Below are 26,729 nucleotides of genomic sequence, written 5' to 3'. Positions count from 1 at the left end.
TATTGTCCGAAAACACAGACTTTTTGACAAGAAGACACAAGAATTCCTGTCATTCTTGAAAATGACTGTGACGTCCCCTCACTGTCAATTTCGATTTAAATTTTAAAAAGCGTTGAAAAACATTGCTTGTAATTACTATGGTTTCATAGGGGTATATTCGTCATTAAAATTGAAAAGGAACGTTACCGATTTCGATTTTCGATGCGTATTGATATTTATTTTAATAATTTCGGTGTCCGCTAATTCAAATTTTCGGATCGTTCTTACCATTCATGCCGCTTTGCCTTCGACGGAATCATCGCCGGTACCTGCGATAAGGTTTCATTGGCATTTGTCAGATTTAGGGTTTAATCAGATTCTTTGGCAGACCTTTGGTGGCTTTACGAGGAAAAAGAACAAATCTAAGAATCAATGGCGTCCTCCTCTGGTTTCTTGGGTTGAGACTGTGTACGGACAGGCATTGTGGAGTGTGGAGTGTGGAAGAGATGGACGAAGAAATGGTGGATGTATTTGAAGGAAGGTTTACGTCTGTGGAAGTAGATTTCGGTTATGAGTTTGACTCTTTTCGTTACTTCGATTTCAGTCGGAAAGAAACGCTTGCGGAGATTCGAGAAGCGGAGCTCTGGTTTGAAACAGCTGAGAGTTATCCCCCTTCTCGTGAGTTTTTTCCCCTTTTTTTTTTGTAGAAATAGTTCTGTTTGGCCTTTAGTCTTCTTTTTTATCTTGACCATTTCTACTCGCCATTTTTTGATTGTTTTGAGCATTTGTCAAACTGGCTCCGGTCTGTATGCGTGAAAATATTTGGAGTTAGTCTTCTTTGTTCAAGAATACAGTGATTTCTTCCTTGCTAGTAAGAAGTTGTAATTTTCCCTAAGCAGGCAACATATGAGTTTATTCTTTGGTTTCTTCTGGAAATATTTCTACTAATGAAAACCAGTCAAATCTTCCATTCCCTCTCAACCATTCCCTTTCCGTTTTAGTTAAAATCTCTTTGTGTCTAATGTTTAAGTGATTACGTGTGTCAAGCACTCAAGGATGAGCTTGTGTTTTGGGCATCCACTGTTCTCGTTGGATTGAGCTAGCTTTATCGTTACGGTATATTATTTAAGTGATTAGTTTGCTGCTTTTTTTATTTATTTATGAATACATAGTGTGTAGCATTACCACTTGACAAATCTAATTAATTAATTTGAGTACTTAAGGAAGAAAACTCAATTTCAGTTATTTTTTTTTATGAACTCGGATAGTATTGTTGTGTGGAAAGCACACTTTTTCCCCACCCAATTCAGAACATATAAAGAGATCTGCAAATATCTCATTGCTTGTCGCTTCTCTTCTGCATTATTCTGATAGATATGAGCCATCTCTGGGAATTGATTCACAATTTGGTTCCTTTTTTCATTTTCATTTTTTTTTTTTTTTTGTAACTTTCAGCGTTCGCAGAGAAGTTGAATTTGAGCAAGATTATCCATGTGGGAAACATAAACTACTCTCCAGAATCTAAAGATGTGGAAAACAGAGGTTCCACTGCCAATTGCTCAGATGTTGACACTGGTCCAGAGTGCTCTGCATTAGATGAAAGTAACCAAGGTATTTACAATTGTTGAACTTCCTGAGTACTTTATCTCCGGGGTGTTTGTTCAAACTATATACATTTGTACTGAATTCCATTCTAGCAGTTGTTCTATTTACTGATTCTGGTTTAATCTAGAAAACTGCATATATATCTAATGACATTTTAAAATGGGCGTGTTATCTCTAATTAATTCATTCTTTAACAGGTAAAAATGACATCGTAAAATTTTTTTAAAATGTGATGCAATTTTACGAACATTTCAAATGATTGAAGGTTGAAACTTGCTCAGATTTTGCAAAAAGATTTATTTGAGAAGATTTTTAGTTGAAGATTTACAGTTTTTCACGGTACATTGAATTAATACTTTACTTGGACAGATTTTTTTATTTTTTCGATATGTCCTGCCTTCTCATTCCAAATGAGACAACTAACTCCACTACATTTTCCATTAATAACCCTTTCCCTCTCAGTCTGACCCATTTGAATACCTCCCCTGCACACCCAAACCCAAACAAAACAAAATAAAATTTGTGAACCACAAACCATGTAGGGGATGGTTTGCAGCCAGAAATTTAGTCTTAGTTATTATTCAGTACAAAGATCATAAGCAAACCCTTTTGTTTTCAGAAGACACCTGGTAGATCAGAAAATTGAAGAGATTGTTAGACCTTAACATCATTATAGAAATCTCAAACCCATGGAATATTGATGACCAATGCTTTAGAAGGGAGTGCAGATTTTCTTTTTGATTTGTTTATAATATTTATATATTGTTTTGCTAGATCATGAAAGGATGAGTGATGGAGTCTTCAGGAACTTAAGAGGTGGCATTCCGCAGAAAATACAACGTGGAGAACTAGCACTGACAACAGGTATTGTGGTTTTATTCCCTATGATGTTATTGGTCTCATGCAGCAAATGATGTTTTTAGAGAACTTTATCACAGGACATTTCTGTTTGTTATTTTTTTTGAGTTTAATATGTTTGATTAATTTCAGAATCAAGGTCAATTCTTTTGTCACTCTTTTTCCTAGACCATGTATTACACTATTACCTTATTTGAAAGAAAATAATGGTAATTCAAGTCAAAATTAACCAACATTTTCCTTATCTTCTCTATTTCGCAAGGGCCATTTTATAATCACATGGCTGAAGATATTCCAAAAGCTAAAATGAAGCATGCAATCAAGGGACCTTTCCATAGGAGTTCAACTTTAATGAAACCAACTGCAAGTCATCTGGCAAAGCAAAATCGACCACGAGATGCCTGTGGTTCCAGCAGATTTTTTGGAAGGTTTCAATTCTTTATTTCAGTTTATTGTGTAACTTCTTGCTTACGACTAGCAAATAGTATTTTAGTATAACCTGGAGATTATATGTTCCAAGGATTTAAAACTAGGATCCAAGATCCAATAGGACTCTGCCAATCCCAAGTTGATTCAATTAATCTCAACCAATGCTAGTCTAGTTCGGGTTGAAATGGAGTTGGTCAGGTGATTTCTTGGAGAAATTGCATTTGACTCAGCTTATACACCCAATGCAATAACCCATGATATGTCAAAAAAAATTTACTAAGGACAGTCTTTATATCTTACAATTGTTGGTGATTTCTGTGTTTGGGTACTTGCTTGAGGGATTGTATAGACTCCATTATTCTTTTAGGTTTTACATTACAGTTTTGAAATCCTCTACACTGGGTGCTGGGAATAATTTCGTCAATGATCCTGCTCGTTTTTTGTTTGTGCCTTTGCAGCTTCATTATTTCTGTTTTTTCATTTGTCTTTTGTAGGTCTGGCAAGCCATTCGTTCAAGACAATGGTAAAAACATGGATAACCCCTCTGGTGTTGAAAGTCAAGCTGCCAAGAGACAGAAGCTTGAAGGAGGCCACTTACGAAAGGTGGACTGAATTTCATAATACCATCATAAATTGATGCTTCTGGTTTACTTCTACAGTGTTTTTTCGTGTGAAATTTTGTCTTCTAATGGACTAAGTAATCAATGATTACTTGGAGTCAGATGCAGGTGTTATTGCTGAAGTAATCCTTGATTATTTCGCTGTTCCATTTGAAAACTATATTAAATGGGGAAAAAATATTATACCAAATTGAATTTGATCTTGTTCTTCACTTCTTTATCTTCCTTTTTTCTCAAGACTTGCCTATGCTTATATAACACATTCTAGTTTTGCAGTTTGTTCATTCTTATAAGAGTCTCCCCTCTCCCTTGAAACTCTTTTTAGGGATTTTTCTCCGGTTGATTATATATTGTTCATGAGTCATTACCTGATTTGCAATTGGAATATGTTATATTCCTGGAACTTAAAACTTGGATGTCCAGAAACCAGTCTTACTCAAACTTCTGTAATATGTGATTTCTTTTTTGTTGAACTGATTGTTGTGCGATATTTTGAGTATGTTTCTTGCTTCCTGAGATTCTCTTTGCAATATTTTTTGGATTACACGTCTCATTTTGAACTTGCATGTTGATATAAAGTCCTATTAATTTGTTATGTATGCATAAACGTGTGCTAAGAGCTGGTGAGACTTGGTTGGCAACTTGGCATTATGGAATTGATTTTCTTTGGGGGTCGGTAAGAGAATTGAATATTCTTTCGCAAAACAGACTACTAAACTCTGTATTCATTTTGCAAAACAGGTAGCTGGTACTGGAACAAAACAACAAGCTATTCTGACACACAAAATACCAAAGAAGGTGATCTATTTTTCATTTCTGATGGCAGCTACCGATTTTGGGCAACCTGTCCTAGTCCTTTAATTGTGTATCTTATTCTTTTTTTGCTATATTTGGCTTTCATTCTATCCTATACAACCAAAGCAACTAATTCAATTCTATACACTTCTGGATAAACTAGCAGGACGGACCTGTTGATGGTAATATAGTGCATTCGAAGCTTAAACTCACTATCCCAATAGAGCCTGATCTGGAGACAGCACACAGGGCCCAAAGAACCCAAAGAACTAGGTATACTTCTTACTTTGGAATTTATGTCACTTTTTATAATATTGCTTAATATGGACTGCTTAACTTCTTATGTTTTTGTTTTTTTTTTTTAATATTGATCTTAAACTGATGGATTCAAATTTTTTTTATTAGTTTTAGATCAAAGAAAAATGCTGGGTCGGAAGAACACCAGAAGCCAACTGCATGTACATTCAAAGCACGCCCTTTGAACAGAAAAGTTGGTATTTAATGTTTTTTTTAGGGTAGGGGAAGGGGAGGGAACTGTTTGTGAACATGCAGCCATTTACTTTCCCAGTTCAATATTTTTTTTTGGGTGATTTAGATTCTCGAGGCTCCTTTATTGCAACTTGTACAAAAGAGCACACCACGGTTGCCCGAATTTCAGGTACATATTTAGCATTTTCTCCATGGCCTTGCCTTTTAACTTCTTAATTGCCTGACTTCATATTGGCGCAAGGTTCAACCAATTGCTTTCAAAAAGTATCTCCTAAAGAGATTTTGGTTTTCATTATTTCTTTTCGTTACATTCCGTCTTAGGAATTCCATTTGAAGACTTCAGAGAGGGCTCTGCAACAGTTTACATCTGTTTTACCCTCAGTAGCTCACCGCAAATGTGATAAGGTAGGTCCTTATTTTTATTTCAAATATATATGATTACCTCCACAAGGCTGAGAAAGGTACCATTGCCACGTTAATAGTGTTTAATAGATTTTATGCCATTGCCTGCTATTTATGTTTAATGGTTTGTATATCCTTTTTAACTGTTAGAAGCTAATAATAGTAAGCATGCCATTGTAGGTGGAAGTTAACACCAGTTCTGTCACCCATAATGTAACCATGGACTCCAAAAGGTATCAGTGTCTGTACCCATGAACCATCTTGACCTTAAGGATTCGCATGTAAAAAGCTATTTTGTGTTTATGTATACTTTATCTTTTATTGTGATATTAATAGAAGATACACTCTCTAAGTTTCTGGGATATAAGTTTTCACCATGTGTCAGTTAGTCCCTTTCATTCTTTCTTTCTCTGGGTGGCTGAATGGACTTAATTTTCGTAAAAGTAAGAGATGGCCAAAGAGCACTTTTCCTGCTTTGTCTGGATAGTAAAAAAAAATGCCTTTTTTGGGGTTTGCTCAGATCAAATTCTGGTGAAAATCCAAAGGATGAATGTGAACCAGCACACCAATTCAAAGCTCGACCTTTTAATAGGAAGGTAGGGTGGTAATTAGCATGTGAATTTTGTGTTTTTTTTTTTTGGTATAAAATGCTAGTGGTTGTCATTTATGGACCATCATAATATTTGACTCCAGATCTTTTCGAGTAAAGGAGACATTGGTGTTTTTCGGAATTGTAAGCGGGAAGTCACAGTTCCCATGGTAATTGAATACACTTATGCATAGTCTGGTGCCTTATGTTATTAATTCTTTAGATGCCTTTTTTTAAATAATTTTTTCACTTGTCTACAGGAATTCAATTTTTCAACAGATAAGAGGTCTCACCATCATCCACCCACAGAGCTTTTTAACAAGGTAAAATGTAAAATACAAATTCAAACACACTGTGCCTTTTTTTTTTTTTCTTATTGCATTTATAAGTTTCACATTACTCATGTCTCCCTCTTATTTTTTTGGGTGCAAATTTTAGCTGTCGCTTATATCTGAACTCCAGCAGAATACTGCATCTCAGCCAAAATTGGCTAGGTCTAGTTCTGTACATGCTCAGGTTTTCTTCATCCCTTGTAACACTTGAAGTAATGAGTTTGTGAACTCTCATATCGTTTGATTGCCTTGAGTTTTCATCTTTTCCCTGCATTTACATCTGTGATTTCGTTTGATTTTAGGGCTCAAAGGAGAATAATCCAGGTCCTTTCCAACAAGAACATGTTGTATGTAGGACAATTTTATCAGTCACCAATTTTATATTCATTCTCTAGTAGTCTCTATATCGTTAAACATGATACTTTGATTTAACGAAACCTCTGAAACTAACAAACTTCGACCTGAAGATGGCAGGAATGATCATCGAAAAGCCACAAATAGTTGGGGAAAAGCAATCTCAGTGTTGCTCTCACAGAAGGGGAGAAATCAGACCCCAAGGCAATATTAACAGGTACCCCTCATAAAGTGCAAAGATTTTAGGTGAACTTGATCTTGCTAGTTTTGCAATATGTGGTGCGTCGTGTGTTTTTCATTTCTCTACTTGAAACAAGGATTGCCATGTTACTTGTTTACTTCATCGCCAATAAAGTAACAGTTAAATTTATTTTTGGTTTTAAGATGTGATATTGTGATAGTTGGTGACACATCAGTTTGGTTTTGGATGACAATCCTTTATGATGAATATCCTTTGTAGCGAGAAGCTGATACTGAACATTTTAGAAGTTTTCTATAAAAAAATGAAGTTAGTCTAGGATCATTTCAAGTTTCAATTGCATCTTTTAACTCTTTAAACGAGGCAGTCAGTTCTATGTTGCAGTAACTCTGGCTATGTGTGCTTGCAAAACAATCAGAATTACAAGTGCATGCAGAAATGGCTGAATTGTTGCCCTCCTGACCATGTCATCATGATCAGGTGAAAACTGTTCAACCATCCAGTTAACCTGGCAATCCATGACATCCTGCATGTTAGTTCTCATACAATCAACTGGAAAGGAAAGGAAAAACGAAGTTTTCTAACTGAACGATAGGAGAAATTTTTGAAAACTAAATTACCAAATTTGAATCTGTGAAAGTCTGTAATCTCCTCCTATGGAGATGGTTGGGCATGTAGACATTGAGGCATTCCAGGATTCAATGGTCTGGAGATCCCTTGTTGCATTATAGAGCTCTTCGTAAACTACTTGAAACAAAATTATGGTTGAACAATAAGATCCTGTTTAAAAGAGACTTCAGTTGACATTATAGGGGAACCTATATTAAAAAAAGATAAAAGAAAGAATTAGTAGCTTTCACAATCAGCCGTTCAAATGACCAACTTGAGCATTTTATATGGTTGTCTGGATGATAATAACATTTGCTAGGCATTATATTATTATAGATGCTGCAGTTTTGAGTCTATTGGGAACTTCACTTTTGCATGGGCAAAAATTAATTGAGTGAAGATGCAAATGTTTCGTGAGAGTGAAGATGAAAAAGTTTTGTTATTATCTGAGATTTTCTGAACCTGGCCTTGATTTTCCCCAGGAGCATCCGTTGAGAGTGAAGATGCAATGTTTCGTGCATGTTATCAATTGGTAACGACGAATATTGAAATGGTCATCACAGCAACTTATGTAGTTATGTTGTGCTGGAGAATCTTGAAATGGTCATCACAGCAACTTATGTTTTCTTGACTAATCAGTTTACTGAAAGTCACAAGGTCTCCTTGCAGGGGCAAGTGTTTTAGCAATTGTAACTTTTAGTCATTTAGGAAACAGGCAGTGTCCATTCCTCAATAAAAATGTAAAGAGGCCAGAGTTGTACAGTTATCAAGGCCTCAAATTTTGAAGCATAGATTTTTTACCTTTTCTGTGTAGTGCCATCACAAAATGTAGCAGAGCAAGTATATGTAATGGGAAGCCATTCAACCTGAAAGAATGGTACACTTGTTGTTCTTTCTAAAGGTTTAAATCTTATTTGAAATAGCAGATCTAATTCAGAATTCTGCGTCACTTATCTTCAGATGTTTCTCTTGCATGGTGCATGTGTTACCTAGTTTGCTGCAAAGATGAATGATAGAGGGGTACTCATCCCTGCTAAAGGAAATTTTCATGCAAAACCATGAACGTCCAACAATTGATTTGAAATATCAAAGGAACATTTGAGTAATCCATACTGACTTTTGGAGGCTGGAAACTATTGCCATTTGCCACTATTTCTTTGGCCTCCCCAATGGGATAGGTGGAAAGAGACCAATGTACAGAACGAAGGAAGAGGGCCATTTATATGAACGAGTAAGAAGCATTAAAAAAGAACAAGTTTTAGTTTTTACTATGGTAGTTTGTTTCTGTTCTGTAGGAAGTAACACTCGTCTACTTCATTTCAGTGGAACCAAACTGACCAAAGTGAAAGGGGATGGAATTCATATACATCGCGACCCAGTTGTGAGGATTTCAACTTTTACTATGAAAATTCAGATATACAATGAGAGAAATATAGTTGGGATTCAAAGTACTGACCAGTGGCCAATTGTGGTACAAGTTTAACCTCTGCTGTTAGGCACTGCTTGCTTCAGGTAGACCTAGAAGTACAGATTCATGCTGTAGTAAGCAATTACAATCTTGCATAAACAATTCTCTTCTCATATTATCACAATTCACAGGTGGATATAATTCATATGAACTTGTCATATGGGATTTAGTATTAGACTTTTTCCTCTTTTTCCTTATTCACTGATAGATTGTGCTTGGTTATCGACTTCGTCCAACGCCTTATATCATAGACCTTTTTGAAGGGTTTCTGCTCTTTGCCATACACTCTAACGTTGCTATTATTATTTTTTCTCATTATGGCAATGGCGAGGTCGTTGGGAAACAAGGAATGCCAAACAAAGGCATGAAGAAGTGTGGAAACCAGCAGCACAGACACCATTGCTGAAGACATGAATGAGAGAGTAAGTGCAAGAACCTTGCTTGGTATACCCGGGACCTGCTCTGCATACTTGATGGTTGCCAATGAAGCAGTTGTCATGGGAAAAGTGTAAGACCACCAAGCCACTGAAAACCTGTATTATTGCATGTAAGTCATTGGTTGGTAAAACTAAAAGAAAGTAAAGAACACCTTGGGAGAGAAACAACAGAGAAAATAATCCATATTCACTCACCTAAAGCCTCTGAAGAAATTGATGCGAACCACAAGTGAAACATAGAGAAACAATGCAATGAAGTAACAAGTCCGCGAAAGCCCATCAAATTCGCCATAAATGGTTTCCCAGGCAATGCTTGCCGCCGCCGGAGCAGCTATGAACATGGAATAAACAGGGTGTAGCTCCTTAGGCAAGGCCTCACTGGTTGGCAATCTCTGATACAATGTAACAAAGACTACAAGGTAATGTGCAAAACCAACTGCCCAGAAGAACTTGGCAGCCTCTTGCCACCCGACCTTGGATGCCAATATAGAGCCCACAAAGTTTCCAACCACTGAGAGATGTGTAGAAGGGTTGGCGACCTTAGAGAGACGTCTCTTACCTCCAGAGAGCCATTGGCCATAGATCTTGAGCTCAAGGATGATGAGAGGAGTCATGAAGGTACACCATATGGCAGGGTGGAGGTGGTGTTTGGGTGAGAGTACTTGAGGGACGCCAAGAGCAAGGAACATACAGACAATCCAAGGTGCGAAGAAGAAGTTGACTCGGACGGGGTGGAAGTATTCGCGACGGACGGCTTCGAAGTAGAATAAGCATTTGAGTGCGTAGGTGAAGGAGAAGGAGATGAGAACGGTGAGGGCCAAGAGCCAAAGGAGAAGGTTGATGAGGAGTGGTATATGGAGGAAAGAGGTAGCTGGGCTGGTGGCAAGAGTGCGCCATAGGATGGCTTGGCTGCTTAGACCCAGACAGATACCGAAGCACCCGATTGGGAATCGGAGGAGGAACGGCCATTTTTCGTCCTTTGGGAGGAGAATGTCTTCGTAGTCCTACACCAAATTGAGTGCACAAAACAGAGAGAGGTAAGGCCATAAGCTTATTGCTTTGTGAGTAACAAAAAAAGTCAACCTATTGCAAAAATGAGTTGCAAAAAAGTCAACTAATGGCAAAAATAATGTTATTATGTATGTCTTGAATTCTTGGACCCGTTTCGAAGAATGACCCGCTCTAACATTTTTGGTGGCGACCTGAATGGAACTTTTTTTTTAGATCTGTGATGGTAGCGGAGGATACGGTTCGACCCGATCCGACCCGGATCTGATGGAGGAGTATTTATGTTCTTTACCCGCGTTCATTGAAATGATGAGTGAGATTTGGGGTTTTCGTTTTAGGGTTTCTGGGAGAGAGAAGCAACGCCATTTTGGGTGTTCTTGAGAGATCTCCATTGTAATTTTCTCTGATTTGCATAGTAAATCATTTTCGCCTCCGCCCGTGGATGTAGCACACCATACTGGTGTGTGAACCACGTTAAATCTCTATGTCATCTTGCTCTGTTTTTGTTTTCTTTCGAGTTTTGATTGGTGTTTGCTCTACAGGAGAGGGGGGGATTTAAGATCAAGATCGAGGAGCGGCTGCTCTGATACTAATGATACGAATGTTAGAAGAACTCACCTCTATAAACCGACTCATAAAGTGAGAAAACCCAAGATCTTGTCAAGCCCCATGAGTCCCTTCCAGAACCGATGTGGGATCAATGCTTATATGATAAAGCCGGCTCATAAGGTGAGGAAGCCTAAGCCCTTGTCAACCTCCCATCAAGCTTCTTACGAAACCGATGTAAAATTAGCCCTCAATATGACTAATATGGGATTATAAGACTTGTAAAATAGACTACCCATCGGCAAAAGTTTTCCTTTGCTTAGGGTGAAGAGAGAATCTCATCAAGCATGGTGATTTGACACTCCTATTAGACTCCTGAAATAACCCCTATCACGGATGTTCGGAAATACCCTTCCTCAACCCAATCGAAGGGTCAAATCCCGTAGATTAAGAGATGCTCTCATCATCATGGGTGAAGAGAAACTCGGTTACCATTAAGATTAACATTGATATTGAGTCTAAGAACTAGTCTCAGGAATTGTGAATGGAGTAGTTTGAGATTATTGTTTGTTACCTTGACTTGGTCGAGTTCAGCTCCTCTCAAGGCAGCAAAGTATCTCCCAGCAGATACAGGAGGTTCAAGTCCTCCTGAGAAATCATTCTTCTGAGAATCCATGTCTCTCATAGGCAACAAAGACTTCTGCTTACTCAAGGTCGATTTGGTCCTGAACATACTGAAATCTCCTTTCTTAGCTTCACAACCAAATCTACTTGCCGAACCAAAACCTCCTAAGCTTCGACCACTCCTTTCAAGTGTCCTCATCCTACTTTCCTTAGCCTCCTCTGACTCCTTATTGAGTACAGAAAACCCAGTCTCTAATGAGACCTGTCGACTTAAATTCCTCTGCTGTCTCCTCATATCTCTTACCTTACTGGGTCTATTCAATCTCTTCTCTCCCCTGTTTGCCATCTTCCTTGTGCCATCTTCTTCTTCTTCTTGAGGAAATACTTCATGAATGTCCATAAATTGGTCCTTTGGAAAGCTTGAACTCGTCCCTTCCATGGCCATCTTTCTTTCCTTTCTAACAAGGCTTGACAATGCAGAGGAACCCAAAAGATTTCATCTTTAGAGATCCTTATAAAGCTGTCTATTTGTCACGAGAGGAAGAGTCTAGTTCAGGTGATGGTTGTTAGATAGATGAGAGCCAAGACTTTTTTTTTTCTTCTTCTTCAGTTTCTCCTGAAAGGTGGATCGTTTTGAGGAATATCTCGTGAATCAAATTGAAATTTCTGTGGCTGAGAAGCTTATATAGTTTTCTGGGTTCAACGAAACTTGGAAAGCGAGAAAAGGGGTCACAGATGGTTCAACAGTGAGTGTGACCGTGTAAGATTTTTCACGAGTGCAGTATTATGTATTCAGCGAAGAAGAAAAGTTACAAGATCTGTGAGACTATTAGATCATTAGCTTACTACAGGTAAGGTCGAAGTTAGCAGAATCGGCTACTGTGATCTGCTGTCTGTGTTCTTCATCAATCAGGAGAAGGATCGGTCATTGATCTTAAGCACCCGCCATGGTTTTGGAAGTTAAAAAACATCAACTAATTGTCCCTCACACACATTGGAGCCGAAACGTGGCAATTCCAATGTAACGATTTGTTGCATATCGGATCTGATGTAAAGGCTTACAAGAACTTGGACACCAACATCTTGATGACTAGCATTTTAGAATGAGCTCTACCGAGTCCCACCATTCACTGCCCGGGAGTGCATGGGGGCGCAGGCTGCCCCCAGACATATGGGGTGGGATGCAGTGGGCATTTCTCCCCTCTCCCTCATGTGTCTGGGCACATCGCATCCTGCGCCCAGTGCAGAGAACATTTCTCCATCAAATGTATAAGACAATTGAGCTGCATTTGGATGAGTTCTAAGCATTGTTCTATGGATTGGTAGCTGATCAGAGGAATCGCCTTGATCTGGTGAAGAGCAATACCAATTCTGGGTTGCCACAGGGGTAAAAAGACTTTAATCATTTTTCAAATGAAAACCATGAGTAGATGTATCCGAATAAGACCAAGGGAAAATTACATGATAAGCTACTTTTGGGTTTTCATTTACAAAACTGTCCATCTTATGTTTGAGTTAATAAAAATAGACAAAAACAAGTTTAGTTTTACAAAACTAAACAAAACAGTAACTCTCCTTCCTTCCTCGGCAGTTCCCCTCTAAAAAAAATCTCTTTTTTTTTTTTTTTCCTGTCACTTGGGATAACAGAGAATGGCGGTGGTTGGGACAAGGATAAGGTTGTAGGGAACGGAGGATGCCTGGACGAGAAAACCATGACAAGATTAAAAATATCTAAAAAAGTAAGTGTGAGAGGGAGAGACTATTTTGTCCAATTTTGTAAACCTTAACTTGTTTTTGTCTATTTTTGTTAACTCAAACATAAGGTGGACAGTTTTGTAAATGAAAATCCAAAAATAACTAATCATGTAATTTTCCCTAAGACCAATATAGGGTGATCCAAATCTAGATTAGTAACAGTGGAGACCACTCCCTTACAGGGTTTTAGTAAACAGTATCGACGGAGTACGATACCGATCCAGATCAATCCATATCAGACAGACATAATCATTTCTTTTGAAAAAATGATTTTTTCTCTTAGGCTTTTACCTTTGTCTGTACCGATCCACCAATATAGGATCAATATCAATCTCCACCTATACCAATACAAATTATCAAATCAGCCGATCCGGCTGATCCAATACTGATTCCTCAAACCATGCTTCCGTGTTCTATACCGATTTCTAAATTCCAAATAAATACTACCTCAGAAGTGTGCAAGGCCATAAAGGGGGTGAATGGGAGGAACCCTATCCATCTCTTTTCTGAATGAATTCAGATAAAAAATGGCAGTAGCAATACTTGGCTCTCATGCATTAAGAAGTCCATAAAGAAACTCAGACCGTCTAGTTTAATCCTCGAGGGAAAGTACCCACCACAAGATCCACAGTGGCAGGTAAGAGCACCAGCAGGGGGGCACGAATGATAGATTTCAATAGTCTTCTTAGACGTTCAATAAAAACCCTTGATGCTACTGCTGCTCAGAATCTCAGCTCTTTCAGAGCAACAGCAGGTAGAACCACCACATTTACACCTGCAATGAAGGCTATTCAGAGGTACCCAGCCATAGAGAATATTGAACTCCACAAATTTTGTCACAGGAAAATATGTCTCCCCACTGCTGTTAACGTATCAATAGAATCCCCCACAAATTCCCATGATTCTTTGTACACTATCTGGTATTGAAACACCGAACGGAGCTGTTTGACAAAATTCGTTGTTTCAACTTTTCTTTTCTAGATTAAAAAACAAAACATTGCTATGATACCAACTTCCCCCATATTCTATCTCAGCTTTCCCAGAATCCAGGCTTGGATTTGCAAAGACACCCCCTACGGAACTGTTTGACAAAATTCATTGTTTCTTCAACTTTCCTTTTTTCTAGCCTTTTTTTTATAAAATAAAAATAAAAAGAAAAAACTTGCTAGTATACCAACTTCCCCCATATCCTATCTCAGCTTTCCCAGCATCCAAGTTTGGATTTGCAAAAACACCCAAAAGACACACCATTGCAGCTGAACCAAAACATATGACCTTGTCCCATTTTCAGATTAACACAAATGAAGTGTGCAAGTCAATGGGTATGCTTCGATATAACCTCACCAAACTTCACAAACCACTGGGCATCAGATGAACTGCTGTCTTGCCACTGCGGATTTTGCTGTGGCAGCTTCCACTGCTTTTCTTCTGAATTCACCAAGAACTGTGCACAGTCGATTGCCTTTGGTGGATCATTGTACAACTTTGCGGTGGGTGGTGGCGGCAGCAAAGAAACAAGCACCCTTGCAACCTCATGCATGTTTGGCCTCTCTGATGGGTGCCGCTTAGTGCAGAGCAGAGCCAGTTGGAAGGTCTTCCTCACCAGTCCAAGATCCATGCATGTCACAGATACCTCAGGGTCCACTGCCTCCATCACCGTGTTATCATCCGCTTTGGCCAATATCTGAGCAAAAGAATATAAACCAGAGCATGTGATAATAAAGTCTAAATATACTCTTCGTATTGGAGTTCAAGGTTTCATAATTGACAAACCAATTGATGCAAGTTCCACTCGTTGTCCACAGCCTTCTTCCCGGTGAGTAGTTCCAGAAGGACAATCCCAAAACTGTAAACATCAGACTTTTCATTCAGCCGAGATGTTCGTGCATACTCTGGGTCAATGTAGCCAATAGTCCCAATCACGAAAGTGGAGGCATGGGACTTCGCAGAAGGGATGCACTTAGCAATCCCAAAGTCCGAGAGATGAGCTTCAAAGTCCTCATCCAGCAGGATATTTGAGGACTTCACATCCCTGTGAATGATCCTCGGATTGCAATCATGATGAAGGTACGCAAGCCCTTGGGCAGCTCCAACAGCTATTCTCAACCGTGTATCCCAGTCCAGTTTTACCTTCTTCCCTGGTCCTATTTTTCAGTAAAACCAATGAGAGATGCATATTACACATCATAGGCAGGAAAATTGCAATAAGATTCTCTATCAAACCAGAGGACAAGAAAACAGACCATGCAGAAGATCCCACAGAGAACCATTCTCCATGTAATCATAGAATAGAAGATTTCCATGCGGAGAAAGAGAGTAACCATGCAAGCTAACAAGATTTCTATGTTTAATGCTACCAATGGTTTCAAGTTCAGTTTCAAACTCTCTCAAGTTATGTGGATACTGGGTGTATATCTGCTTGATAGCTATAGGCTTGAAGTTCTTCAGTACACACTTATAAACTGTGCTTGAGGCACCGTAACCAATTATGTACTTTTCACTCAAATTCTCTGTAATCCTCATGATGTCTTCATAGGTGTGGATAGCCATGTCCATTTGAAGAATTACAAGCTTTGGAGGGCCTGATACAAAAGGAAACATGTGAAGGAAACAGAAAGCCGTGGAACAAATATAACTTCTGTGACGAAAGATGTGACGTACCCTGTAGCACTTTGTTTGATCCCTTCTCATATTGCTTCTGCTGGTTAGATTTATAGATTACAACTATGATCATCAACAACAGTGTAATGGAGCCCAAGGCAATGCAGACAGCTGCAGTGCGGGAGATAAAAGCTGTACCCAAGAAAGCAAAGTAGGTTTAGTGAACTGGAAAAGAAGCACAAAATAGACCAAGCATTCTTTAACTGAATGAAATGTATTTCACTTTGATACCTTCGGATACCCGCTCATATGGGCCACACAATGATCCCGACCAGTTGCCACATAATAAAGAATTACCCAAGAAGCTGCATAACATGTCAAACCAGATAAAAAATTTACAAATGCATCGTAGGCAATATCAGAAAAGATCATTTTAGGCTTGCTGCACACCTTTCTGGTGGAAACCTTGAAAAATTTTTGTTTGGAGGTACAACTCCTGACAAGTTGTTGCGAGAAAGGTTCCTGAATCTCAAATTGTTAGTATGATAACATCTCCATTCTAGTTTTTGGCAAGAGAGAATAATAGGGACTCACAAGGTCAAAAGGCTGAAACAATTAGTTAACTGAACTGGGATACCGCCAGAAATATTATTGTTGTTAAGAATACTGCAAGAAATTCCAGTATTAAAAAGCTTATCTGGAGGTTATAAAGTTAGAAAGAGATGATGTTTAATTGGGAATGAATGGATGATAAACTTACAGAGCAACAACATTCTGCAACTGACCCAACTCTTCGGGAATCCTGCCTGAGAGCTTGTTGAATGACATATCACTGAAATTGAAATCAAAGTAGTTATTACAAGTAAAATGAGAAGCAATTATAGTGTGCCAAGAGACCAAGTGAAGGAGAGGATATTAACAATCTCAACAAACTCACATAATTTGGATACTTCTCAAATTTCCTAATTCTGCAGGAAGAGGTCCGTTGAGACGGTTTTTACTCAAGTTCCTATGGACCAGATAATAAAAGAGAGCAGTCACAACAAAGGTACTAGACAATATTGAATATTTCTGACTGCTTCAAATTGATACTTACAGAGTAAGAAGGTGTTCTAGAGCACCGACAGAAGCAGGAAGAGGACCAGAGAAATCATTGTTTGACAGATCCCTGGATTTGTATCATATTAGAAGAGAGTTTATTGGATAGGATGCACCACAAACACTGGTATTAATGGCATTGCATCACTTACAGCGTATCAAGATTGACAATTCGCCCCAACTGAATAGGGATCCTGCCCTTGAAGTTGTTTGAAGAAAGATTTCTACAGAAAAGACTTGGAAGTTTACAAATGCCTAAAAGGAATATGTGGTATGGGAAACTGAAAATAGAAGAAAACTCACAGACAAGTCAGGCTCACTAAATTCTGGAAACCAGATGGTATGGAACCATTCAATCGATTGCCATGCACATTGCTGAAACAGAATTATAACACATAAGCGGACATATACCATAATTATAAAGCACTGTGACAGCAAAAATTATAAGGCTCACAATTGGTTCAATGCTGTGCAAGAGCTGATGTTTTGGGGAATGGGTCCTTCAAGATTGTTTTTGGCAAGATTCCTACAATGCAAGGTACAAAATAGTTCAGGAGACAAGAAAAAATTATGAAGAAATGAGAGGAAAAGAAGCAAAAAATAAAAGATTGAATATAAAAAACCAAAACTCACAGTTCAAACAATTCTTCAAGGTTTCCAAGTTCTGCAGGTATCCCACCCACAAGCTGGTTGTCATTCAGCTGCCTGTGTATTGGAGGATTTAGCAAGCAGAAACAGTAGAAATAATGGACCAGTTATGAGTGTCTGCAATGGCAAGAGAGCTCTCACAGATAGCTTAGTTTTGTCATGTTCCCCAGCTCCGGTGGTATTGGTCCAGTGAGCTTATTACCATGCAGGTACCTAAATGATGATGGGGCAATAACATTAATCAAGGACCCACAAATATAGACGTGTACTGCTTAAGTGAAAGAACTCACAGTTTGCCAGTATAAGTGAGGTTGCCAATAATTGGTGGAATTGGCCCAACCAATTCATTCTCACTTAGATCCCTACAAGAAAAAAAGCAGTGGGTGGAGCTCTTCAATATGCATTCTAGAAGAGTAATACGTTTAATTAGATTTTCCACTATAAAAGGCTCTAAACAATAAAAAGGAAAAGAACAAATGCATACAAGACAGCAAGGGCTTGCATCAGACCAATAACTTCGGGAATCTTCCCTGTAAGTCTATTTCCTTGAAGTGACCTGATTAAAGAACATGTAAGCCCTGAAGGCCAAGAAACCACAAGGCAGGAATCTAACCTCATAACAATTTAAGTCTGAGTAACATTAAAATAAGGAAACGTACAGGGTAGCCACTTGCAGGAAACCAATATTGTAGGGAATTTCCCCAGTAATCTGGTTGTATGAGATATCCCTGATTTACAATCACCAATAGATACCATGAGGGCAATGCCAATTAAAGAACAGCCATACAATTCTGAAAGTAAGATGAGTAAGAAAATCATACAATATTTCAAAGCTTGTACAATTTCCAATGCTATCTGGTATTTTTCCACTTAGGTTATTCCCTCTCACATCACTGTAACAAAATTGAGATGTATCAAAAGATGATAAAAGGTATCATTATTGAATAATCCGACAAAGTGAGGTTGAACAGATTGGCTACTCACAAATACCAGAGGCCCGTCAATTCGCACATATCAGGGGATAAAGTTCCAGTAAGTGAGTTGCCACGTAAGCCTCTGCAGAAACATACACAGCCCATTAAAACATACAGAAAAACTATTCTTACAGGGAAATGACCTGCAGATTAAAACTAAGCTACCAAAAGTTGCAAGAAATGTAGTACAGAAGATCAAAATACTAACAGATACTCCAATACTTCATTCCAGTAGATAAGCCGTGGAATTTCACCTGTAAGCCGGTTCTGGGCAAGGTTCCTGGCAAATATTTATCCAACATCAGAAAGCATTTTTGGAAATTCATTATGGCCTACATACCCAACTTCTATGCTGAAACAATACTTTGCCATCTCACTGCGACAGCAGTATCATAACACAAATGACATATCCGGCAACAACCAATAACACCACCACCTCAAGTAAGGAAAGAAAGAAATAATTAATGGACGAATATTGATTATAGTCCTAAGGTGAAAAGAGCAGCATCAAAGTTCAATCATATTACAAGACGGGCAAAAGATAAGGAGCACTCACAGAGTTTTCAAATTTGGCAATTGTGACAAGGTTGAAGGAATCAGACCAGTCAGCATATTGTTCTTCAAAACCCTGCACCGAGGGTCCCGCTTAAACAGGTGAGTTCCAGAAGTCCTCAGTTTCAACAAGCAATGATGTATTTGAACAAGAAAAAACATTTTCAGAAAGTAAACTTACAGCTCTTCGAGTTGCTTTAATTTGGATAGAGAGAAGGGTATATCACCATAAAGTGTGTTATCTGATAAATCCCTGCTCAAGGCCAAGCATCCAATCACAAAAGATATAAAATTACGCCGGAAAAGAGGGCGTTGGCTACAGAATTAGTATAAACGAGCAGGGAACTTACAGGAATTTCAAAGAGAGACAGTCTCCAATTTCATCTGGGATTTGCCCGGTCAAACGATTTCCCTTCAAATCTCTGCAAGTTAGAAGGCACTGTCAGATTGGCACGCAATGGAACTCTAGAACAGAAGGATACAGAGGAAGAACAAAAAAGAATAATAAAACTCTTACAAGAACAGGTAAGAGAAACACTTACAAGACTTGTAAGTTGGTGAGGTACCCTATGGCAGGGGAGATCTCTCCACCTATATTCAAAATGGATAGATTCCTTCCCAATGAAACAGAACTCCATTAGCACGACTTACTAGTCTCAGCCACACAAAGGAAAAAGGAGCTTAACCCATTCAAACAAATGGGAAGAGATGGAAGAACTATAAGTTAATGAACCTACAGGGAAACAACAGAGAAATTAACATTGTCGCAGGACACGCCACGCCAAGAACAATAATCGTCCTTGTGCACATCAGTCCAGTCGAGGAGAACATTAGCTACATTACTAAAAGAAGCCTTGATCGATAGTAGCGCCTTTCCTATATCAAAACATGATTCCGAGAAGCAATACTTTAATCCAATAAACAAATAACTTTGAGAAGAACAATAAAAGGATCAGAACAGGGAAATATATATATAAAAAAAACCCACTGAAGAAATGAAACCAGTTTCTATAAGAGGTAAAGAAAACAAGAGCTCCTTCTTTCCTTAATGTAGAGAAATAACAGAGCATCATTCCTAAGCAAGAGCTCCTCTGTAAAAACTAAAAAAATGGTTTTGTCGTCGCTCTTAACTGTTTCCTACACCGGAGGTCTCAACCTGAAGTCGAAACTGGGATGGAGTATTATAGTAGTTGGGGATAGCAAAGTAGCTTGGACACCAAAAAAAAAAAAAAAAAAAAAAAGGAAAACAAAAGATGCAGCTGCAACCAGAAGCGGAACCAAAGAAAAGGAGAGAACCGAACCTTCGTCGGGGAGTGGTGAAGCGACCTGTGCCAGGAAAGACAAAGAGACTAAGCAGACGAGAACCATAATCCTCTCTGTCTGCATCAACAACATCTTCTGCTCTGGTTCTTGAATCAATGCAGAAAGAAGAAGAAACCAACAAGGTGAAAGACAATTTAGACTCTGATCAGAGAGGAGATATGCAGACTAAGAACACGAGCTCAGTTTCCATTGTGAGAATAAATGGTTGAAATGTTAAATGCTAGCAGAGTGAGAGAGATGGAGAAGGAGGAAGGTTTTGGCGTGGTCTTTAAGGAAGCAGAGAAGAAGACAGAGAAGAGAGAGAAACGGCGGTGACGAGACGTTAGGGGGTGACGACCTATCAGAGGAGAGAGAGAGAGAGAGTGAGAGAGAAAGAGGATTTTGCTTCTCACTTTTCACCTGAATGAGAGCATCAACAGAACTGGAACATATATTAAAGAGAGGTGTAGAATTGGAATCTGAAAATTATATTTTTATTTGAAAAAAAAATTAAATTGGATATCTGGGGTCTCTCCTCCTGATTATATTCTTGGATGATGATGATAATGAAGATGATGAACTAATGATAGATTAATTAATTAATATTCTCTTAATCACACTGTTTAAAATTTTTTATTTAGAGGAGGCTGATGTTCCTTGCATCGGCTCATGGGCCAAAGAGAATAATCATCATCTAACATGGATGAGATTTGAGATTTTTATTTCATGGGAGTAAGGCTGTCATTTCACCTTTCGTCTAATCGCCACATTTTTCTTTTTTTTTTTAAATTAAATTTGTCCAATTGAATTAGTTTAATGAGAGGTCAATTCATTACGTATTGTTATAGAATAAATACATAGGTACGGAACAATGGTAGTAAAATATTATTGGTGACCTCTTAATTTTGTCACGATGTCAGGATTCATCCTTCGACCTCATGGTAGCAAACATAATCAACAAACCATTGAGGCTATGTAGAAATTGGTATCAACTTCCCACATTTGCATGTAATAGGTTGTATCGTGTTTGTTTCATTCACAGATTTAATATCAGCTAGATATCAATATCGATGTTATCTAATATCGGTTAGATATCAATATCAATGTTATGCGATATTAATACATGTCATCTGATACGTACAATCGAGCTTAGACCCATATTTAAAATCCATCATCAAATATGATCGAACTGATATGATACCGATACCTAAAACCTTGGCACATCTAGAGCAGCAAGATAAGAAGAAAGACAAAGTTGGATTGATAATTGGAAAAGGAATAAGGTAGGGTGGCTTAATAATAACTAGCCTTTCTTCTGAGATTTGTTTGGGTGTTTATAAAGAGAAGTTATTCCTCATAAGAGATTTTTGTAATGTATTCATTCTTATAATGAAGAGGGAAATTTTATGTACTTTAGGTCCTTAGGAGGAGGGGTCCCTCAGCGCTGTTGTTCTCTTTCTTTGGAACTCACAATACTTTTTATGCCTTTTTCTCGCCAGAACACAAATGTTTCCTCGAAACAAGTTGCAGCCTTTGTAAATAGCTAAATAAAAATGGAGATGAATAAAATTGAGTTTTGAGTGGGCTCCGGCACTGAGATGAGTTAGTTGAGAATTATTCTTCTTTTAACTGTACCTAACCTAGGGTTTGTTAATCTAATATTTTTAACCTTAAATATGAAAGGGGATCCCGAAATAGATTTTCATATCAATCCCAAAACAGATTTTCCCCTACAAATGATAATTATCTTTTTCACACAAATTTTCTTTTCTATAGTTATGTATTCCCATATATATAAATATATGGTTCACGGCATTTCTCAGAGAGAGAGAGAGAGAGAGAGATGGGTCCGTGCATATTCGAGGGCTAATGAGTACATGAGAATTGATATCATGGGAGTGAGATTTTTGTCTTTCATGAAGGTAAGATGATCATTTTTCCCTCTCTATATTTGGACGTAAGTAGTACACCTGATTAGTATCAGTATCAATCAACAGTGTATCGTCCCATATCCGGTCTGATAACGACACCTGATGCCTAAACCCATCCTTGGCACTGCTCTCGGTCTCTATTATCCAACCTTCAAATCTTGTGATTTTACCCAAAAAAAAAAAAAAAAAAAAACTTCAAATCTTATGATTGAAGAAACCGTGGGTGGCGGGAGGGGTCAAGCATTGTTACAAGAATCGGAATAGGAATCGTGAAATGTTGGTCAGAATTGACTGATTGATCAGAAGAGCCAATCATCATCCATCATAGGTTTCAAGTGTTAGGCGAATTTCAAGCCGATTTAGATCTGAAATGGCCACCCATTCAGAGTGCCGATCCATGTTGGGTTTCTATTTGAATCGGTCAAATTCCGATTCCGATTGATCTAGAGTGGCCTATCCATGTAGGGTTTCTAGGGTTGCTGCTGATGTGACCAATTCCGGTTGAATCAAAAGCTTTGGTTGTAGCTGCTTCATTTTACATAATCAAGAATCAATGTGTCAGCATTATTGGTTTTGTGAAGAAGGATCAGATATCATTTTTAGGTAAAAAGATAAGTAAAAGAGAATCGAAGAAGGAAATTTGTTTCCTCTATTCTATGTTTCTCTCTCTCTTTTTTGTGTTTTTTGTTCCAAGCAATTGAAAGGAAAGGATATAAGGATATGGTCCCCTCCCCTCGAAGGAAATTGATCCTCTATTCAATGATTCTATATCTATCTTTTCAGGCAATTGAAGGAAGGGGAGAGGGAACTGGGAAGGTAGGAAGGATATGGTTATGGACCTATGGTCCCCTACTCCTCTCCTACCATTTTCATCTCTGTTTCTACTTATTTAAAAGACAAGTGTAGCAGTACAATATAATAATGTATTCCTTTTCCAGTTTCAGTAAGATTGCAGGAGAAGAACCCAGAAGTGCATCAGAGATATCGCCGTCCGATTAACACTTTAAAGCATTTCAATGTTCAAAAAAATAATTGAATCTTTGAATCAGATATCATCGTCAATCACCTGATGCCCTGGTCATAGAGTTCAAGAATTGAGGGCGCGTGTTCGGTCCGTGTTTGTAGTTTTTACTGATCCAGCTCCCAAGATCCGCTTTTTTTTTGAAACATTGATGAGCTCTTTTGGGTCTTCTCTGTTAATAATTGGGATAGTAATGGGAATATGACGTAGAGGAAGGACTGAAGAAGAAAAGACCCAGAAGTAACAGAGAGAGAGAGAGAAAGGGAATCGAATTGAGGGAAAGGGATATTTCATATTTGGGGTTCGTATGTAGACTCACTGACTCGGGCAGGCCTTACCCTTACCCGGACCCGCATCCGTACCTGCATCTCTACTTTTTAGAGATTTTGAGAGAATCGAGGCCAAGGGGAAGGGTGACCCTACCGGCCTACCTCTTCACAGTGCTCTTCTTACGTGTTCATAGATGCTGTGACACGTGGCAATATCTAAGTCATACAATTGGACAGCTAATTTGAGTGGGAAATTGGGAGTCCAAGAAGGCATTTTTTGTAGGGTAAAGTGGAGTTAATAGTACAGTCTACAGCCACTTACCGGCGTTTTTACCGCCGGACTGTCACTGCAACTGCCGAATGCCAGAGGGACATTAAAACGGCGGGTGTAAGTAATCTTTTTGTGGGGCCCGCATCACATTGGTGAATTTTGACTGGAAGAGTCCAGAGGTTAATATCCCTTATTCTAATATTTTTGTTCATTGGATAACTCCTTCCTTTCCCTCCTTAAGAAGATGAGAAGACGACATTATTTTTACGGTTGGATTCTCAAGTGTGTGGTGAGACATAAAAATCTAAAGAACTAATGTATAGAAAGAATGAGGTTTTAGGAGCTGATATCCCTTTCGATTGATTCATGGTGGTTTGAGGCCACACCCATATTGATACTGATTATTGATCGACAGTAATTTAGGGGTGTCAAAACATAGCCTGAATTAGTAAAATCAACTAAAAAATAAAACGTGGATCAAACCAAATCGATCTTTATCAGATTGATTTTGGACAGGGGTATGACAAGATCGATTGAAAATCGAACTGCATCGAATGGACCGATATTCAAATCAAAAACCAAATCAAATGAACTCGATAAAAAAATTACTGAGTATCAAACAATGAATAGGTGAATCGATTATCCATTGATTTCAATATTAGCGAGAAAATATCTGGTTGCAAGGGGAGTTGCTATAAATCAATGAGTATAAGGTTATGAATAGGAAAATTGATATGTAACAATTCTTCCATTAATCTCCTTATTCACTATACAAAATTAATTGAACATTTAAATGAATGATTTGATAGTAAAGTTCATTTTGTGATTAATTTCAATATAGTTATCTTGTCATCCATGATTTTAATATTACTTGTATTCCCCTTATAATGATAAATAACGATTTGATTTGAACAATGATTTGGTTACAAACTCTATTTATCCAATGATTTTAATATTAATTATCTTCTCCTTGCAATTCATTCATCTTGTTCCGCTTATAACATGAGCACATCAAATCATTTTCCTATTATTGGTTATTTCCTTGTTTGACTTGGGAAGATGATTTTAAAGTGTTTTTACCAAATCTAGTATCACTATAGGTTTTGAATATAATTTTATTATGGTTTAAGCTCGAAAACAAACTGATATTAATCCAATATTAAAAAATCAAAATACAACCAAAACCAAAGTTCCTCAACGGTTTGGTTTTGGTCTCTCATTCCCAAACCGAAATCGGGTTGAACTGATCATTTTGACGCCTTGGATACAATATTGACTTTTTGGGAAAAGGATGGGCGCACCGTCATATATCGTAAACTACCGCCCATTCTCTCTCTCTTCATTTGAAATGATCCTTGTCCCTCCTGTTTGATACCCCATCCATACATGGGTAGTGTACCTATCCCTCTCCCAAAAATAAAATTTGTTCGAGAAATTGAGGATCAAACCATTTCTTCTTACTCTTTTTTAAATATGAGAAATGTTAGTTAATCATATATTTACTCAACTATCGATCCTATTTGATCCCATTTGAATATTCTTTAATTAATAGTCAAAATTCATGTTGGTAATGATATCAATATATTTGAAGGAGAAAATATCAATACGATGAATATAGACCAATATGTAATTGGTATCAATATCCATATCATCCATACTCAATTCAATATGAACCAAAATTATGAGAAGAGAAGAAGATGGAAGTAAGGGGAGGAGCCCACGTCTTTAAATGCAGAAATTGATTGAACACAACAAAGAATCCGTGACAGCCTCTTCATTAGGTAATGTTATTGGGCATCAGGGTATGAGGCCATGAATACCCTTCCCTTCCTTCCTTAATTTATTTATAGATGAACTTATAGAGCCAACAATAAGACCGTTGGGAATGGGCCCTTTTATACAATTCCGTTGGGATGTTGGGGTTAAGCTTAATTACAGGATTGTGACCACTTGTCCCACATCTTTATCTTACACCGAATGCCAAGGGGGACCCTAATAAAATGTGACTTAATCCCAAATATAAGGGACAGCATTAAAATGGCTAAGGCCGTGTTTTTGATATGCATTCTTGGAATGCATTCTAGATTAATTTTGCACTCAGGAGATAAAAACAATTATTTTTATCATCTAGCAGTCCAAGAATGCATGCCAAATGCTGCTTAAGTGTTTGGATGATCAATGATGGTAATTATCATATACCCTTATCAGTGTTTTCCATTATTTTTATCCATTTTTTGGTAGGACCGATATTGACCCTTTCAAATAATGATATAATGATATGTCGTTTTTAAATTATTTTTAAAATTTCTTTTAAATCCCTTATCTTGAAGATCTTTTGAGAATAAGAAAAGAGACAATTTAAAGGAGGTGTCATATTCACAAAAAATAATCCAATTTTTTGTTTGGTACCGGTCTCTATTAACCCCAAACAGAACATGAGCTATTAAAAAATTGGTTTGGGTTAATTAGTCCAACCAGTTCAGTTTGGATTTTAACACACCCAGTGCACCTTAGACACTTTTCTTGGGCTTCGGATTCAACCCAGCTAAAACTATTCCAACCAATATGGAGCACATGTATAACCTCGCTTATACAGGAATCTCAAATCTATCTTTGCTGGTTGAATGGCTCATGCCTGGTATAGGCATTCTATTTCAAGCAACAGTTGCAGAACTAGCAGACATTGGCCAATCTCAAATCTCACACCAAGTCTGCCATGAAGCCATTTAGAATAGAAAAGAAATTTACATCCTCCATCTTCAGATCAGTACTTTAAGGAAGAAGAGATGGTAAATGTCAACTTCTGGGAAGATTCTTTGCCAACAAACCTTTACTTGTAACCTCCATAATAAATTGAAAAAAAAAAAAAAAAAAACCAAACAACAGAGTTTGAAGCAACTAGTAACTAGGTGTGCTACAAGGCCACGTTGGGCCAGAATTTTTTAAAAACCAAGCCAAACCTAA

General features: G+C 38.0%; 3 protein-coding genes across 3 annotated transcripts in view; 1 reads left to right on the top strand and 2 right to left on the bottom strand.

Annotated features, from left to right (window-relative positions):
* Positions 1-235: 235 nt before the first annotated feature.
* Positions 236-26,729, top strand: part of LOC122664310 (protein TPX2-like) — a 31,437-nt gene continuing 4,943 nt past the window's right edge. The window contains exons 1-19 of the mRNA XM_043860073.1: positions 236-657; positions 1,435-1,590; positions 2,359-2,448; positions 2,705-2,870; positions 3,366-3,478; positions 4,243-4,289; positions 4,453-4,547; positions 4,689-4,776; positions 4,882-4,944; positions 5,097-5,180; positions 5,358-5,410; positions 5,698-5,773; positions 5,871-5,936; positions 6,027-6,089; positions 6,205-6,282; positions 6,401-6,445; positions 6,566-6,669; positions 7,743-7,813; positions 20,473-20,485. Of these exons, the coding sequence (XP_043716008.1) occupies positions 486-657; positions 1,435-1,590; positions 2,359-2,448; positions 2,705-2,870; positions 3,366-3,478; positions 4,243-4,289; positions 4,453-4,547; positions 4,689-4,776; positions 4,882-4,944; positions 5,097-5,180; positions 5,358-5,410; positions 5,698-5,773; positions 5,871-5,936; positions 6,027-6,089; positions 6,205-6,282; positions 6,401-6,445; positions 6,566-6,669; positions 7,743-7,755 (1,572 nt within the window). The 5' untranslated portion in view covers positions 236-485 and the 3' untranslated portion in view covers positions 7,756-7,813; positions 20,473-20,485. The remainder of the gene's footprint in view (positions 658-1,434; positions 1,591-2,358; positions 2,449-2,704; positions 2,871-3,365; positions 3,479-4,242; positions 4,290-4,452; positions 4,548-4,688; positions 4,777-4,881; positions 4,945-5,096; positions 5,181-5,357; positions 5,411-5,697; positions 5,774-5,870; positions 5,937-6,026; positions 6,090-6,204; positions 6,283-6,400; positions 6,446-6,565; positions 6,670-7,742; positions 7,814-20,472; positions 20,486-26,729) is intronic.
* On the bottom strand, positions 8,874-11,792 carry LOC122664309 (guard cell S-type anion channel SLAC1). The gene is made up of 3 exons (XM_043860072.1): positions 11,294-11,792; positions 9,361-10,169; positions 8,874-9,261 (listed from the first exon to the last, which is right to left on the bottom strand). Exons 1-3 carry the CDS (start codon positions 11,786-11,788, stop codon positions 8,901-8,903), a joined length of 1,665 nt encoding a protein of 554 aa, XP_043716007.1. The 5' UTR covers positions 11,789-11,792; the 3' UTR covers positions 8,874-8,900.
* Positions 14,341-20,419, bottom strand: LOC122664307 (LRR receptor-like serine/threonine-protein kinase SIK1). The gene is made up of 27 exons (XM_043860069.1): positions 20,273-20,419; positions 19,709-19,847; positions 19,514-19,585; positions 19,322-19,393; positions 19,153-19,224; positions 18,976-19,047; positions 18,628-18,699; positions 18,430-18,501; positions 18,267-18,338; positions 18,105-18,173; positions 17,930-18,001; positions 17,736-17,807; positions 17,587-17,658; positions 17,431-17,502; positions 17,252-17,323; positions 17,101-17,172; positions 16,950-17,021; positions 16,796-16,867; positions 16,637-16,708; positions 16,460-16,531; positions 16,294-16,365; positions 16,150-16,221; positions 15,991-16,064; positions 15,760-15,891; positions 15,342-15,680; positions 14,872-15,242; positions 14,341-14,782 (listed from the first exon to the last, which is right to left on the bottom strand). Exons 1-27 carry the CDS (start codon positions 20,364-20,366, stop codon positions 14,414-14,416), a joined length of 2,955 nt encoding a protein of 984 aa, XP_043716004.1. The 5' UTR covers positions 20,367-20,419; the 3' UTR covers positions 14,341-14,413.

The sequence above is a fragment of the Telopea speciosissima genome, chromosome 6 (genome assembly GCF_018873765.1).
Source record: "Telopea speciosissima isolate NSW1024214 ecotype Mountain lineage chromosome 6, Tspe_v1, whole genome shotgun sequence".
NCBI lineage: Eukaryota > Viridiplantae > Streptophyta > Magnoliopsida > Proteales > Proteaceae > Telopea > Telopea speciosissima.
The sequence above is the reverse complement of the archived record's forward strand: the minus strand, read 5'-3'. Positions and strand labels throughout refer to the sequence as shown.

Coding starts and splice junctions, on each gene's coding strand:
- LOC122664309 (XM_043860072.1), bottom strand. CDS start 11,788: ATGGCCATGGAAGGGACGAGTTCAAGCTTTCCAAAGGACCAATTTATG. Junction 10,170..11,293: donor CTGAACTCGACCAAGTCAAG/GTAACAAACAAT, acceptor AATTTGGTGTAG/GACTACGAAGACATTCTCCT. Junction 9,262..9,360: donor AATTTCTTCAGAGGCTTTAG/GTGAGTGAATAT, acceptor GCAATAATACAG/GTTTTCAGTGGCTTGGTGGT.
- LOC122664307 (XM_043860069.1), bottom strand. CDS start 20,366: ATGTTGTTGATGCAGACAGAGAGGATTATGGTTCTCGTCTGCTTAGTC. Junction 18,174..18,266: donor TGTACAAGCTTTGAAATATT/GTATGATTTTCT, acceptor ATTGTAAATCAG/GGATATCTCATACAACCAGA. Junction 17,659..17,735: donor CTCACTTATACTGGCAAACT/GTGAGTTCTTTC, acceptor ATCATCATTTAG/GTACCTGCATGGTAATAAGC.